Source organism: Crinia signifera, chromosome 7 (genome assembly GCF_055691185.1).
Source record: "Crinia signifera chromosome 7, ASM5569118v1, whole genome shotgun sequence".
NCBI classification, from domain to species: domain Eukaryota; kingdom Metazoa; phylum Chordata; class Amphibia; order Anura; family Myobatrachidae; genus Crinia; species Crinia signifera.
In genome coordinates this window covers 188,282,735-188,296,329 of record NC_139223.1, presented here as the reverse complement: position 1 = coordinate 188,296,329, position 13,595 = coordinate 188,282,735, and the positions used below count along the sequence as shown (strand labels likewise).

The following is a 13,595-nucleotide window of genomic DNA, read 5'->3' as shown; positions in this document are numbered from 1 at the left end:
TAAGTATCAGTTTCCAAATCAAAATGTGTCTGTTTCAGAAAATGGGAATGTTGCTCCTTAGCATGTTTAGCCCTTGACAGTGATAAATATTAGCACTCTAAGAATTTGCCATGCAGCTATAGAAAAGTACTGAATAGTCGAGAACTGTTTAGAATTGTTATATCTTATTAACTACAGTATAGATTTCACTTTCCAAAGGCAATACATTATGAGTGCCCAGTTAGAGCATAAGATTGTTATGCCTTATTTGTGGATCTAAGTTTATCAATTAACAAATAAAGCCAATTATGGTGAAAAAGAACCATCATTTTACTTTTTTGGAAACATTGCAGGTACTCTTTAATACCAAAATTAATAGCCACCTTCTACAGTTAGTACTGCAGTAGTTGTCTTCTCGCCATATTCATTATATACAGTGCAACTGTATGTGCCTTGATCTGTTAGCTGAACATTCTCTAGTGTAAGTAACATGACATTTCCATTTTTTGACATTTTTACTCTCGCTGAGTCTTGTAGTTTTTGGTTTTCATGCTTCCAAATAAAATGTAGGTTGCCATCTTGCACAGCACAGATAAACTGGGCTATCTCCCCACACTTCACTTTCATGTCATGAAGTTTGAGCAGAATCTTTGGCTCCAGATTGCTGGTATCTTGCACCTCAGCTCTTGTAGACGCCTCTGTTGAGATTTGGCAGACCGTTTCCTCATGGTGAGTTTCCAGTTTCTTCATCGACGATGCGGCTATTGTAGAGCGTTCAGAAACACTTTCAAAAACCTGTATACCTTCTTCAGAGGAAAGCCCTTGTACTGAATTAAACTCTTTTAAATACATTGTGGCTTCTGACACTGACTTTGTGCTGACAGACTCTGTAATGCTTTTGGCGGAGCTTGAAAAGCTTTGACTAACTACCGATTGCACTGTGTAATCATGTGAAGAAAAAAAAAAAAGAAAATTAACAACTAAATTGTCCATTGGTCCTTACGAGAAAAACAAATATGTTGATCAAGAAGACTTAAACAGACCACTTGAGAATAATGCATGCCAAATGCATGCTCGTTTACAAAAAGTGACAAAGGATGGAGCATTGGAAATTCATGCTGACATAGAAGGTGGCATCTTCTTTCGTTGTCGCTTTCCAAATTTCAGATTTAGAATGTTCTTTATTGATCCAAAGTAAGAGTGACACCTGTTTCACTACTGGAATTAAAATATAAATTTGGATACGTTAGATAATTTAGCTAAGATTGGTTCAACTGATAAATTTTGCTGCGCTGCAGGCTCAAAGTGAAAATGTTTTCCATGTAGAAAATTAAGGTTCTAGAGTATTGGCAATGTTCTAGACATTGGAAAAGTCAGTATAAGAAGGTGGGTTTGTGTTTTGTGAAGATTTGTGAAGAAAATAAAGTGACATTAGTTAAAATTGAGGCTATAGAAGGTGAATACTATAAGAAGGACAAAATTATTATTAGTAAGAGTGCACTTGTGCCAGTTTTCAATATTTACCCCCCAGAAGTGAGGGGCTTTTACCTTCGGGAGTCACTGTTAAAGTGGCTGCACAAGACACTTCACCAGCAATATTCCTCGCATTGCAAATGTATTCTCCAACATGCTCTATGAAAGCATCCACTATAATGAGTATAGCGGTATTTGTAGATTCGTCAAAATGAAAAACTATGTTTTTGGAAGGAAGAACTGTTTTTTGGTTATGAAACCACAGAATTTCTGGCTTCGGCAAGCCGCAAACTCTTGCAACGAAGCGCACAGTCTCCCCACTTTTTACTGAGCAATCTGAAATAGGCTGAATGAAGATGGGACTTTGTGTAACCAGCTCCTTCTTTAATGGCCCAGATGAAGCAATCTGCCAATGGGGTTCTGCTATAACCTCCGCTGCATTTTTAAACCCTGAAAAGAAGCAATTACCATTTTATTTGGAAAACTTGGTTGCAGATGGTTTGAGTTATGTAAAATGAGATTAACACTGCCGAAACACTAAGGAGAGTTTGTAGTCATGGCTTCATAAACAAGTGCCAAGTCATACAAATTATTCACTTGGTGTCCAAAAGGTTTTGCTCAGTTTAAAGGCAACACTCATTCACTGTAGACTTCACTATCTTTTGGCAAATACTGACTCAGTATAGTAGTGAGTGTCGAATAAAGACCAGAGGCAAAATGTAATATAGACGTAGCCATGCTCATCTCTCCTCTTTATGGCGCATAGATTGATACTCCATGTTGCAGGGTGCCTTATTATTTTGCAGCATTGCACTGCACTGCACATTAAAGGCAGGTGGAAAATGACGCTTGGGGCTTGTAGAATTTCACAACGTACCCAATATTAGTCTATTACAAAGGGACCTGTATTTACTGTAATGTGCACTGGGCCACTTGTGGGGCCATGGTACAGCATATTACCTGTACATGTACATTGTATTCTGTATGCCATATCCATTTGCGGATACTCAGCACTGTACTAAATTTTTCATTAGTGGAGCAATCCCCACCCAGCGGTAAAGTACTGTAATTACATACTCTGGATCCGCTTATGCCTTAGGGGTCGATCATCACGGCACTGGGTGCACTTTGCGGTGAACCGAATTCACTTAACAGTGCTTGCACATTCATAGGAGTGCGAGTAATTTTAAGCGAATTCGGATCAGTAGGGTTTGAGATCGGCTTAATTCGGGTGGCATTTTTACCGTTTAATCGGCACCTTAACGGCAACTCACACCCTTTGACACTAATAGTATCGATCCCCTAGTAGGCCTTAACATGCCATTCTTACTGTGTGACTAGGATACCTTAACGGCGCGACTGCAGCAGTGATAAGCGTGGCTATATTTGTAGCATGCAAGGTGCAGGCTATTTGGGAATTCTGGTGAGTCTGCCCTTATTTTTAAAGCGGCAATCATTTACAAGGCAAAACTAGGTTGACTGCTTTGTAAATGATTGCCTCTTTAAATATTCCGGAACAGCCTGCACAGGCTATTACACATTGCCTCAGACCTGAAGGAAGACTGCGGGAGTCTGGTAGATAAGACAATAGTCACAAATTTAGGGAGTTCAACGAGATTATTAATAATATCAGGCAAAATGTCCCTTCTGGCAAAAACCCGACTGTGAAAATACATTTAATATGATGTACTATACCACTAGATTTGTTTTTCCAAAATATGAGATTATGGTCAGTAAGGATACAAGAGGTAAAATGTATTATATTACACCAATTACCATTCAATGTTTCTGATATATTATTTATACTGTACAACTGGATTCATGTTTTGTTTGTGTGGTATTGTTTTCTGCTTGTTGTTTTTTGTTTTATTATATACAGTATGCGCCTTAACTTTTTGATTTCCTTGTGACACAGAAAGACTGCACCTTTGAATATATATATGATCAACAGGATGGAGTAGAGCTGACAAATAGAAAAGCATAGGTAAGGTAATGACGTACCAGTGGACAAGAAAGGTAATGACGTACCAATAGAAAGATAGGTAATGACGTACCAATAGACAAGGAAGGCAACACTACTTATCCATATTCTGGAGAAGAATATGTATGCTTTAATTACATAGATAATGATTTTATTAGAGGAATTAGTTGACAATGGCAGACAAAGACCATATTAGACCACTGTTAAAATGACTGACATATATGTACATACAGAACAGAAAATATTTGCCTATGTACCTTCAAGCCGGAGATTTGCAGTGCATGAGACTTGCCCAAGGGCATTGCTTGCAGCAAAAGTGTAAACGCCTTCATCTTCAGCAAAGGCCTCTGCAATGTCAAGTTGATAGGTGTCTTCATACTGGGTCATTTTAAAGAAGCGTGACGGTTTGATCTCCTTGTCTTTGCTGTACCAGGAAACCTTTAGATCTACATAAATAAAAGTAGAATATTATACCTTTACGTTGGTGATTTCTACAGCAAAAAAAGTACTTATTCATTGGATTTGGGTTTGGCATATTAGTGTGACATTCATCATGGTGACACGTTCATCACATCGACATTGACCATGTCAGCAATTGACATGCTGACAACATGAAATGTCAATGTGGTCAAAATGTTGACAATATGGTTTTAATGTAAGGCTATTTCTAACCCCTAAACCTAAGAATAATCCCTAAACCTAACCCCTAAACCTAAGAATAATCTCTAAACCTAAAAATAATCCCTTAGACTCACCTCTAAACCTAAGAATAACCTCTAATCCTAAACCCAAGAATAACCTCTGAGTATAACCCCTAAACATCTGAATAAACCCTAAACCTAACCCCTAAACCTAAATATAATTCCTAAACCAAATCCCAAATCTAAAGATTCCCCCTAAGGATAACCCATAAACCTATGAATAACCCCTAAACCTATCTCCAAAATCTATCTAGAACTGGCACAGCAAAGCCCCGTGGTGGGGTTTTGCTGCATATGAAAATGCAGTAAAAACCCTGAAAACCTGTTTTTACTGCATTTTTTGTTTGTTGCATCTTGCCCACTGTGAGATTGTATAAACCCTAGTGTCAAATATTGCACAAGAGGATTTGTGTGACCATTGTAATATCTATATTATCTGCATACTACTGAGTCTAAATACTGAGTCTAAATACTGAGTCTAAATAATACAGTACCATAGCAGTCACCAAACACATTATCGCGGTACCATGACAGTTACAGTAAATCTGAGACATTATAGCCACAAAATCAGTCACTACCAATGGAATAATGCTGCAGATATGGTATGCTACTTCTGCTGTGTCCACATTTCTTATGCACCAAAGAGACAAAAGTCTACAAACAATATATTTTTTAGCCCAACAAAAGACTCTTTAATCGCTATTTCTTATATGACAATGATTAACATCACTTTCACAATGGTAACTTAGATACCACCGTTCATAATGGTTCCCATAGAGGGATGTGGTCAATATGCTGGCAGTCGGAATTCCGACGGACAAAATACTGACACCGGAATCCCGACCGCCGTAATGCCGGCACTTTGTCCCTCTATGGGTGTCCACGATGCAGCGAGCCCGCAAGTGGGGGCGATCCACGGCCCCCCCTTGTCGGCATTTCGGCGGTCTGGATTCCGACGCCGGGATTCCGACCGCCGGCATTTCATACTGAATCCTCCTTAGACTCTATCAGGGTGTAGAACATCAAATGGAGAGAAGCAAAAGTTTTTGATGCAAAAAAGTAACACCATCCCAGGATGACGTCACTTTTTTACATGGAGTAGAGTGCAGATGGAAAGTCTAGATCATGGGTCCTCAAACTGCGGCCCTCCAGATGTGGTGAAACTACAATTCCCAGCATGCCTTGCCACAGTTTTAACACTCCCTTATAGGAAAACTGTGGCAAGGCATGCTGGGTTTTGTAGTTTCACCACATCTGGAGGGCCGCAGTTTGAGGACCCATGGTCTAGATCCTTCTCTCAGTCTGGATGACTCTGTGCATGCACAAACAGCAGCCACACTTACACAATAGATAAACAAGACATGATTGATCACCTTCTCTCCAACGTAGGCTATTAAGCTGCCAATGAAAGGCATGTAAGTACAGGTTGATTATCCCTTACCCAAAATGCTCGGGACCATCAGAATTTTAGATATTCTGTATTTCAGAATATTTTTATATTTCATTGATATATCTTGAGGTATCGTGCATTTATGTTGGTATAAACACATCAAACACATGAAATACACACAGATATATTTTATTTGTGCATAAAACAAAGTTTCAAAACATGAAACAAAGTTTGTGTACTATATCACTGAATTTAAATGCCAATCAATCATTTTCTTGCACATATTTAGTGCCAGTTACATTTCATATCCCCAGTAGTGCCAGTTACAGATGTCCCCAGTGGTGCCAGTTACATATCATGTCCCCAGTAGTGCTGTTACAGATGTCCCCAGTAGTGCCAGTTACATATCATGTCCTCTGTAGTGCTGGTACAGATGTCCCCAGTAGTGCCAGTTACATATGTTCCCAGTAGTGCCAGTTACATTTCATATCTCCAGTAGTGCCAGTTACAGATGTCCCCAGTGGTGCCAGTTACATATCATGTCCCCAGTAGTGCTGTTACAGATGTCCCCAGTAGTGCCAGTTACATATCATGTCCTATGTAGTGCTGGTACAGATGTCCCCAGTAGTGCCAGTTACATATCATGTCCTCTGTAGTGCTGGTACAGATGTCCCCAGTAGTGCCAGTTACATATGTTCCCAGTAGTGCCAGTTACATTTCATATCTCCAGTAGTGCCAGTTACAGATGTCCCCAGTGGTGCCAGTTACATATCATGTCCCCAGTAGTGCTGTTACAGATGTCCCCAGTAGTGCCAGTTACATATCATGTCCTATGTAGTGCTGGTACAGATGTCCCCAGTAGTGCCAGTTACATATCATGTCCTCAGTAGTGCTGGTACAGATGTCACCAGTAGTGACAGTTACATATCACGTCCTCAGTAGTGCTGGTACAGATGTCACCAGTAGTGCTTTTAGCATGAAAATTTTTGTTTTTTTTCACTTTCTGGAATGTATGATTTTCAGAATAATTTGGATAAGGGATACTCAACCTGTAACACAGAGCAGGTGGATGTTTACGGTGTACCACACATGTAGCGCTGGTACTACAGTACAAAGTGTACCCTTGTAATGATAGTTTTTGCCACCCATTAGCTGCCAATGATGAAAAAAAAACCCACCATAATACTAATATATTGTCCCTCAATTTGTTCAACTGACCTGTGCCGGCAACACGACACTGGAAGATGGCAGACTGTCCTTCTGCAGTAATGGCATCACGGAGAGGTATGACAATTTCAGGGGGATACAGTGGTGCCTCAAGATCAGGGGACACTACTTCTGGCACTAAAATAAAAGACAGAATTAGTCAGTTTAGTCTCAGACTGTAGTGCCCTGACCACATTTTCAGACTTTACAAAACCATGCAGTTACAGTATGTCTTTTCTATGGCTGAATTTGTATACTAACTCACACAAGTAAAACACAAGGAAAGCTCAACTCGATTATTGAAATATATAAATCTATATTGTATTATATATTATATTTGTAAAATATGAAAGGGCCAGTAAACATAATATACAATCAAGAAATAAGGGCCCAATGTAATCACGCCTGAGTTGGCCGGAGGTGCGGGTTTCCGGCAGAACTCAAACTTTTTTTTAAAGTTGCAATAATTTACAAGGCTTGGTTCAGCCTTGTAAAAGATTGTCAGAGTTCAGCCAGGAACCGGGAACCTGCATCTTCGACCAACTAAGGGCATCATTACACCCGAACCAATAGCTTCAAACAATCACATTATTATATTCCCCATAAAATGACAGGAGTTTAGATTCTTTATATGGAATGTCTCTTTGTGAGCTGCCTCACCAGAAGTTACTGTTATCAGGCATTGCAGATGCCCTGATACTAAGTGCATACCATGTATTAACCTATCTGTGTGCAAAATAGTTCTAGCACTGAATATGACTTCTATTGGTAAATATCAGTATACTGTAGTAGTCCTACTATATAAAGAAATGAATGCAATGTCTTTAGTATAATTTGGCACAGTGAAAAACCCCATGTAGACCTTTTGACTGTCGATGTAGACACTGTCGACCTAATGCTTGTGTAAACCTAATAACCTGTCAACTTTAACCCATGTCGGCCTAAACCCATGTCGACCTTGACCCATATCAACCTAGAACCATGTCGACCTACCCCCATGTCAACCTAATGGCATCGACCTAATGATTGTCGACCAAATTGCTGTAGACCCAATGATCGTATCCCCTCTGAACAGCAGCCCAAAGTATGCCCAGGAGGCTTGGGCTGTGCTGCACTACCTGCTGCTGGTGGCCCCACCCCCTCTGTATAACATCATGATATCAAGAACTCAGAGAACAGGCCAGCACAGGGACCGGTGGCACCTTGTACTGGTCCTTCGAAGCCCCATGTTGCAGAATAACTAAAATATATTTTACTCTTTATGTTGGATGAAGCATAAAGTCTTGACTATAGTGGGTATGTAAACGGTACAAGGGCTTGTCCAAAACATCACAAGCTGATGGTCCATCTTGTAGTCCCTTTTTTAAACTAAAATTTCTTACCTTCAACAGTCAGTGTAGCAGATGTACTGGCCATTCCAGAATCGTTGCTGGCTTCACATGTGTACAGTGCTGCATCCTCAGGGAATGCCTCGATTAGCAACAGGGTGTATTCCTGTCCATCGTGAAGGAACTTGGACTTGAAGCCTGCAGAAAGCTTTGTTGAATCCTTAAACCAAGCTACCGTTGGCTGTGGCCTGCCACTCACTGCAGTGCAGAAGCGAGCTGGTTTGCCAGATTCCACGTGCACATCCTCAAGTTTTTGCAGTATCACTGGAGGCTCTGGAGCTGTTAAATGTAATTAAATGTACCACACTGTTAGAAAACAATATATATCTACATAATACATAAAATACACTTTTTTCTTTCATTATTGTCTTGAGAAAATATATGGTGAGTGTCAAAGGATTTCACTGTTCAGTCCCTCACCATTCACATAGAGAGTGACAGAACTCCTGTTTTTGCCAGCCAAAAAGGTGTATTCTCCACTGTCGCTTATCTGAGTTTCAGTGATGCACATGCGATGTATCCGTCTTTCCACAATATACTGGTATCTCTCTTCCACGTGAAAATTGATGTCAATGCCATCCTTCATCCATCGGGCATCTATGTCATCCTCATTGACTTCAAACTCAACCACTGCTCGTTGTCTCTCAACAGCCTAGAGATGAAAAAAACATTTATACAGTATAGTAATAAGTTTTTTCAGTTCAAAGTAGCATTTTTAAGCAAATAATCAAAAATATGCTAATAATCTCAATATTCATGTTAGAAACAAAAACAACAGGTGTTCTAAGTTAGTAACAAAAATAAACATAAAAATACCTGTTTTTCTTTATATATTTTTTCTGTTTTTGTATATCATTTTAAAAGAGTCATATAAAAAAAATACCTGAATCTCTTTGCTTTGGCATGTGATACGGACATCACGACCTTCCACGTGTAAGCTGGCTGTGGACATGTTTCCACCAGCAACCACAGAGTATTGTCCAGCATCAGACAGACGCACAATAGGAATTACTAGACGATGAACGTATCTCTCACTTTGAATTTTAACTCTAAATGAAAAATAAAAACACAGAGAACAGCAGTTATTATATTTTCATAACAACGATCTTTTTGCCTGTAATTTTTTTATTTTTTTTAAAGTACTGTTTTTGAGACAGATATCAAAATTTTACCTGTCTGTGACTTGGAGCTCTTGTCCATCCTTCATCCACTGCACATTCAAGTCAGGTTCAGAGATTTCACATTCAAAGGTTGCTCTTTTCTTCTCAAGAACTTTAATTTCCTTGATTGGTTTTCTGAATTCTATGTGACGGGCTAGAGGAAAATAATAAAATGACATTAAAAAATAGCTGTTAACATTTTTTTTAGATACTTTGGGGGAAATGTAATAGGATGAGAGATTCAGAAAGTGAGAGATTTGGTAAGAAATCTCCAGTTTTTTTTAAAGCGGCAATCAATTACACTGCAAAACCAGTTTGATTTTGAAGTGTATATGATTGCCATTTAAAAAGACTCTGGAGATTTCTTACCAAATTATCCAAATATATAACATATATGTATACATATGATTTTATTTGAATTTATATAGATATATAAATTCCAAAATCTTAAAGGAATATCTTTAGAGCAGGGAAAGAAAATATTGCAACTTTGCATCATTTACAGGGTGCCGAATCTCCAGAATGCGGTCAGCATCCTGGCTATCAGAATGCCGACATTCAGTATACTTTACGAAGCCCCTGTCAGAATTCTCTGGATCGGGATGCTGGGTCGGTCTTTTGACCTTTCGGCATCCAGACCACTGTATCCCCAATCTCCTATGTCTGTTTTCATACATACAGTAGTATTTTTTGAAGGGCATCTTTTAACAGAAACATCCTTACCTTCAACATACAAGGTGGCTTTGGAAACTGCTTTTCCAGCAACAAAGCTGTATTCTGCAGCATCGCCAAAGTGGACGTTTCTAACAGTTAGAGAATGGGTTTGCTGTTTGGCTTTTATCTGGCAACGCTCTGTAGCCTTTATTTCAACACCATTCTTCAACCACTTATAAGTGATGCCCTCATGGTTCACTGTCACTTCAAATGTGATGGTGTCTTTTTCCTCAGCATTGATGTCTTTCAACATAGAAGTAATCAGGATAGCTGTAAAAAAATATCAAAACCATATCTATTTAGTTCCATTGTAGGTACACGCATATTCAAAAGACGCAAATAAATGACTGTACACTAGAGGGCACCAGAGGGCATTTTTTTCCATTTAAGGTAGTTTAAATTTTGTTATAACAATATGGAATAAACATTCTTACTTTTTTGACCGATTATTGGATAGCTTGATAATGACCATCGGTCAAAAAATCGTGCTATCAAGCCAATTTTATCGGCTAAAAAGAGATCACATCTAATCGGATACAGGCCTAAGGCCATGCTCAAGAATACAAGTTGGTAATACGTACGTTTCACAGTTAAAGTTGCGCTGACTTTGTCATTTCCACAAATAAATGTGTATTCTGCAGAATCCTCGCTGCTTGTGTTCATAATGATCAATTGGTGAAGTTTGCCCTGAACCACAATCTTAAATTTCTCACTCATTTCGATTTCAACTCCGTTTTTAAGCCAAATGGATGGTACGTTGAAGTGTGAGATTTCACACTGAAATTGGGCGGTTTTGGTTTCAGGAACTTCAATGTTCTTCATGGTCTTTGTGATATGTAGGGCTAAAGAGAAATAGTCACATATGAATTAACGCACACTCATAGATGTAGAACCCCCAACACAAACAAAAGTGTAAGTGAAATTACGTAAGTAATATTTTTGGATGGATTATTTATATTTTACATGTATACTGTATTTCTTAGCTTTGAAAGTCATGAAGGATGGCCAAAGTGGCAAGAGGAAACTGCCGTATGGCGACATCAAAGGACCATATTGGTCATGTTAAAGTCCTTGGAAATAAGGAAACTAATTTTCTGTAGCGAATGTCCAAACAATGACACTGTTCCCACCCTCTTCACATCAACATGTTTTGTAGTCACTGCATTTAAATGACACCTATCAAATATTATTTTGAATTAGATGACTTATTGGTAGTTTATCTGTGCCCAATTAATCTCTTTCCAAACTTTGATACAACCCCCATATATAGCTTTAATTTAGTTTGGAATGTAATGGGGTGTAAGAATCAGAAAGTGAGAGATTTTGTGAGAGTTCTCTCTTTTTTTTTTTTTTTTAAAGCGGCAATCATTAACACTGCAAACTTAACCTAGTTTTGCAATGTAAATGACTGCTGCTTTAAAAAAAATGCAGCAAATTCTCTCAAAATCTTTTACTTTATTTAATAGACATTTCAATTGTATTTTAAAAAAGCTAATGTCAATCTGTAGAATATTTCTAAAACCTTAAACTAAATATTTAAACACAATTGGTGTTCAACTTTATAAATAATTATGGAACAGGAAAAAATTTGAAAATTCCTTACTCTCTACAAATAGCTTAGCTTTGCACTCCAGTTGTCCAACCACAGCTGTATATTCTCCAGTGTCTTCTGGAGTCACGTTCTGCAAGACAAGCTTGTGGACCTTACGTTCCGATACAATTTTGTGCTTCTCACTTTGTTTCAGCTCTGAGTTTTTAAAGAACCATTTGACTGGAACAGTGTCATGGGATACACTAAGTTCAAAGGCAGCCCGGGTATTTTCCAGTGCAGTGATATCCTTGGGTTTCTTGATGATTTTAACAGCTGAAGAATAAGATAAGTGGAATAATTAAAATTTATAAAGAAAAAGTTATACTAAAATATGTATTGCTTGCTCAATGGTATTTACAAAATACTATTTGGACAGTATACACATATACATATTATCGCTCACAAATCAATGCTAAATAACCAAATGCTTGTTAGCTTAGTTAAAATACATCAGCTTTTATATATAATTGTAAGTCACTTACTCTCTACATGAAGTCTGGCATTAGCGCCAATCTTGCCAAGTTTGAAGCTGTAGACAGACTCATCATTCACGGCACAGTTTTTGACTTTTAAAGTATGCACTGGTCCCTCCACTGTGATCTCATACTTGTCATTGGATTCCAGTTCAACGCCATTTTTGATCCATTGGGCTCCTTTCACATCGGGATGTGTAAGTTCTACGCTGAAAATGGCTTCTTGTGTCTCAGTCACAGTCTGGTTCTTCAATGTCTTCTTTATCTTGACAGCTATAAGAAAGGGCACATCCATAAACTTACAAAACACCTAATCATTCACTGTTGTATGAAAATTGTATAACAATTTTCCTATTGTATCAAAAACTACTGTACTTGCAGTTGCCTACATGAGTCATCCATTTACAGTACTAGACGTCTTTCTATGCATTTTTAACATAAAATGAGAACATATCGGCTATCTGACCTTCTCTACTTGTCTATGACAAAATAATAGGCCAGAACTACACACTTATGAGGAACAGTGAATCACGAACCTTCAACTTTCAGTTTGGCAGAAGTTTTTGAGGTGGCTATTTGATAAGTGTACTCTCCAATATCGTCAAGCTTGCTGATAGGAATTATAAGCTGTCTCTTGGCACCAACTGATTCACTTTTGATGCTGTCAGTGAAGCTTATTGCTTTCCCTTCTCTCAGCCATTGTCCTTTGGAGTCTGGGTTAGCGACTTCACACTCGAAAACAGCTGTCTGGGATTCAGCCACAGTGAGGTCCACCAGTGGCTTGCTTATAGCGCCCCCTTAAGAAATTAAAGGTGAATTTGTTAGAGAAAAGATGTCAATGTTCCATATGCTTTAAAAATCTGTAGACTATATTTTTATTTTTCTTCCACCTTTGCACCTCCAGAAGTATTTCTTTATGAAAACCATAAAAGGGAAAAGGGAAGAGATGTAGTACCTGAAACTGTAATTTGTCCACTAGTTTGCTTTTCTCCAGCAAAGAAGGTGTACTGTCCTTCCTCGTCCTTCATCATGTCTGTAATTGTCAGTCTGTATATCTTGCCCTTGGATTCAATCTTGTATTTTGGGCTTGGCTTAAGTTCTTCATTTTTGAAAAGCCACAAGGCATCAATTCCAGAGTGGGACAGTTCTACCTCCAAAGTGACATTCTGTGTCTCAGTGCATGTCCTATCAGTAAGTCCTTTTATGATGGTGATTTCTGTAAGTAAGGAAATACATTATATAGTATTCACAAAAGTGACACAATGACGTACCTGAACATGGCTTTAAAAAAAATATCTTCTTGGGCTGCTCTACCACAGTTTATATCAGAGCTAAAGTATCTGCTGCGGGCCACGAAGATACATAAAGGGGATCTACAGTGATCTCCACCTGAGGGGTATCTTTAATACTGGTGGGTTTTTAAAGTGGAGATGTTGCCTTAGTAACCAAACAGGTTCTAGCTATTATATTCTAGATGGTGCTACGTAAAGGATGTGCAGATGATAAGGTACTATAGGCATAATCTCTTCTTCTAAAAAA

The 13,595-nt window shown here is 38.5% G+C and overlaps 1 protein-coding gene across 1 annotated transcript in view; it reads right to left on the bottom strand.

Annotated features, from left to right (window-relative positions):
- TTN (titin) overlaps positions 1-13,595 on the bottom strand; it is a 286,949-nt gene that overhangs the window by 232,053 nt on the left and 41,301 nt on the right. Inside the window, exons 29-40 of the mRNA XM_083155111.1 lie at positions 13,012-13,272; positions 12,593-12,853; positions 12,066-12,329; positions 11,596-11,856; positions 10,574-10,834; positions 10,002-10,262; positions 9,291-9,432; positions 9,002-9,167; positions 8,539-8,770; positions 8,113-8,397; positions 6,743-6,868; positions 3,691-3,879 (exon numbers count right to left, since the gene is read on the bottom strand). Of these exons, the coding sequence (XP_083011237.1) occupies positions 3,691-3,879; positions 6,743-6,868; positions 8,113-8,397; positions 8,539-8,770; positions 9,002-9,167; positions 9,291-9,432; positions 10,002-10,262; positions 10,574-10,834; positions 11,596-11,856; positions 12,066-12,329; positions 12,593-12,853; positions 13,012-13,272 (2,709 nt within the window). The remainder of the gene's footprint in view (positions 1-3,690; positions 3,880-6,742; positions 6,869-8,112; positions 8,398-8,538; positions 8,771-9,001; positions 9,168-9,290; positions 9,433-10,001; positions 10,263-10,573; positions 10,835-11,595; positions 11,857-12,065; positions 12,330-12,592; positions 12,854-13,011; positions 13,273-13,595) is intronic.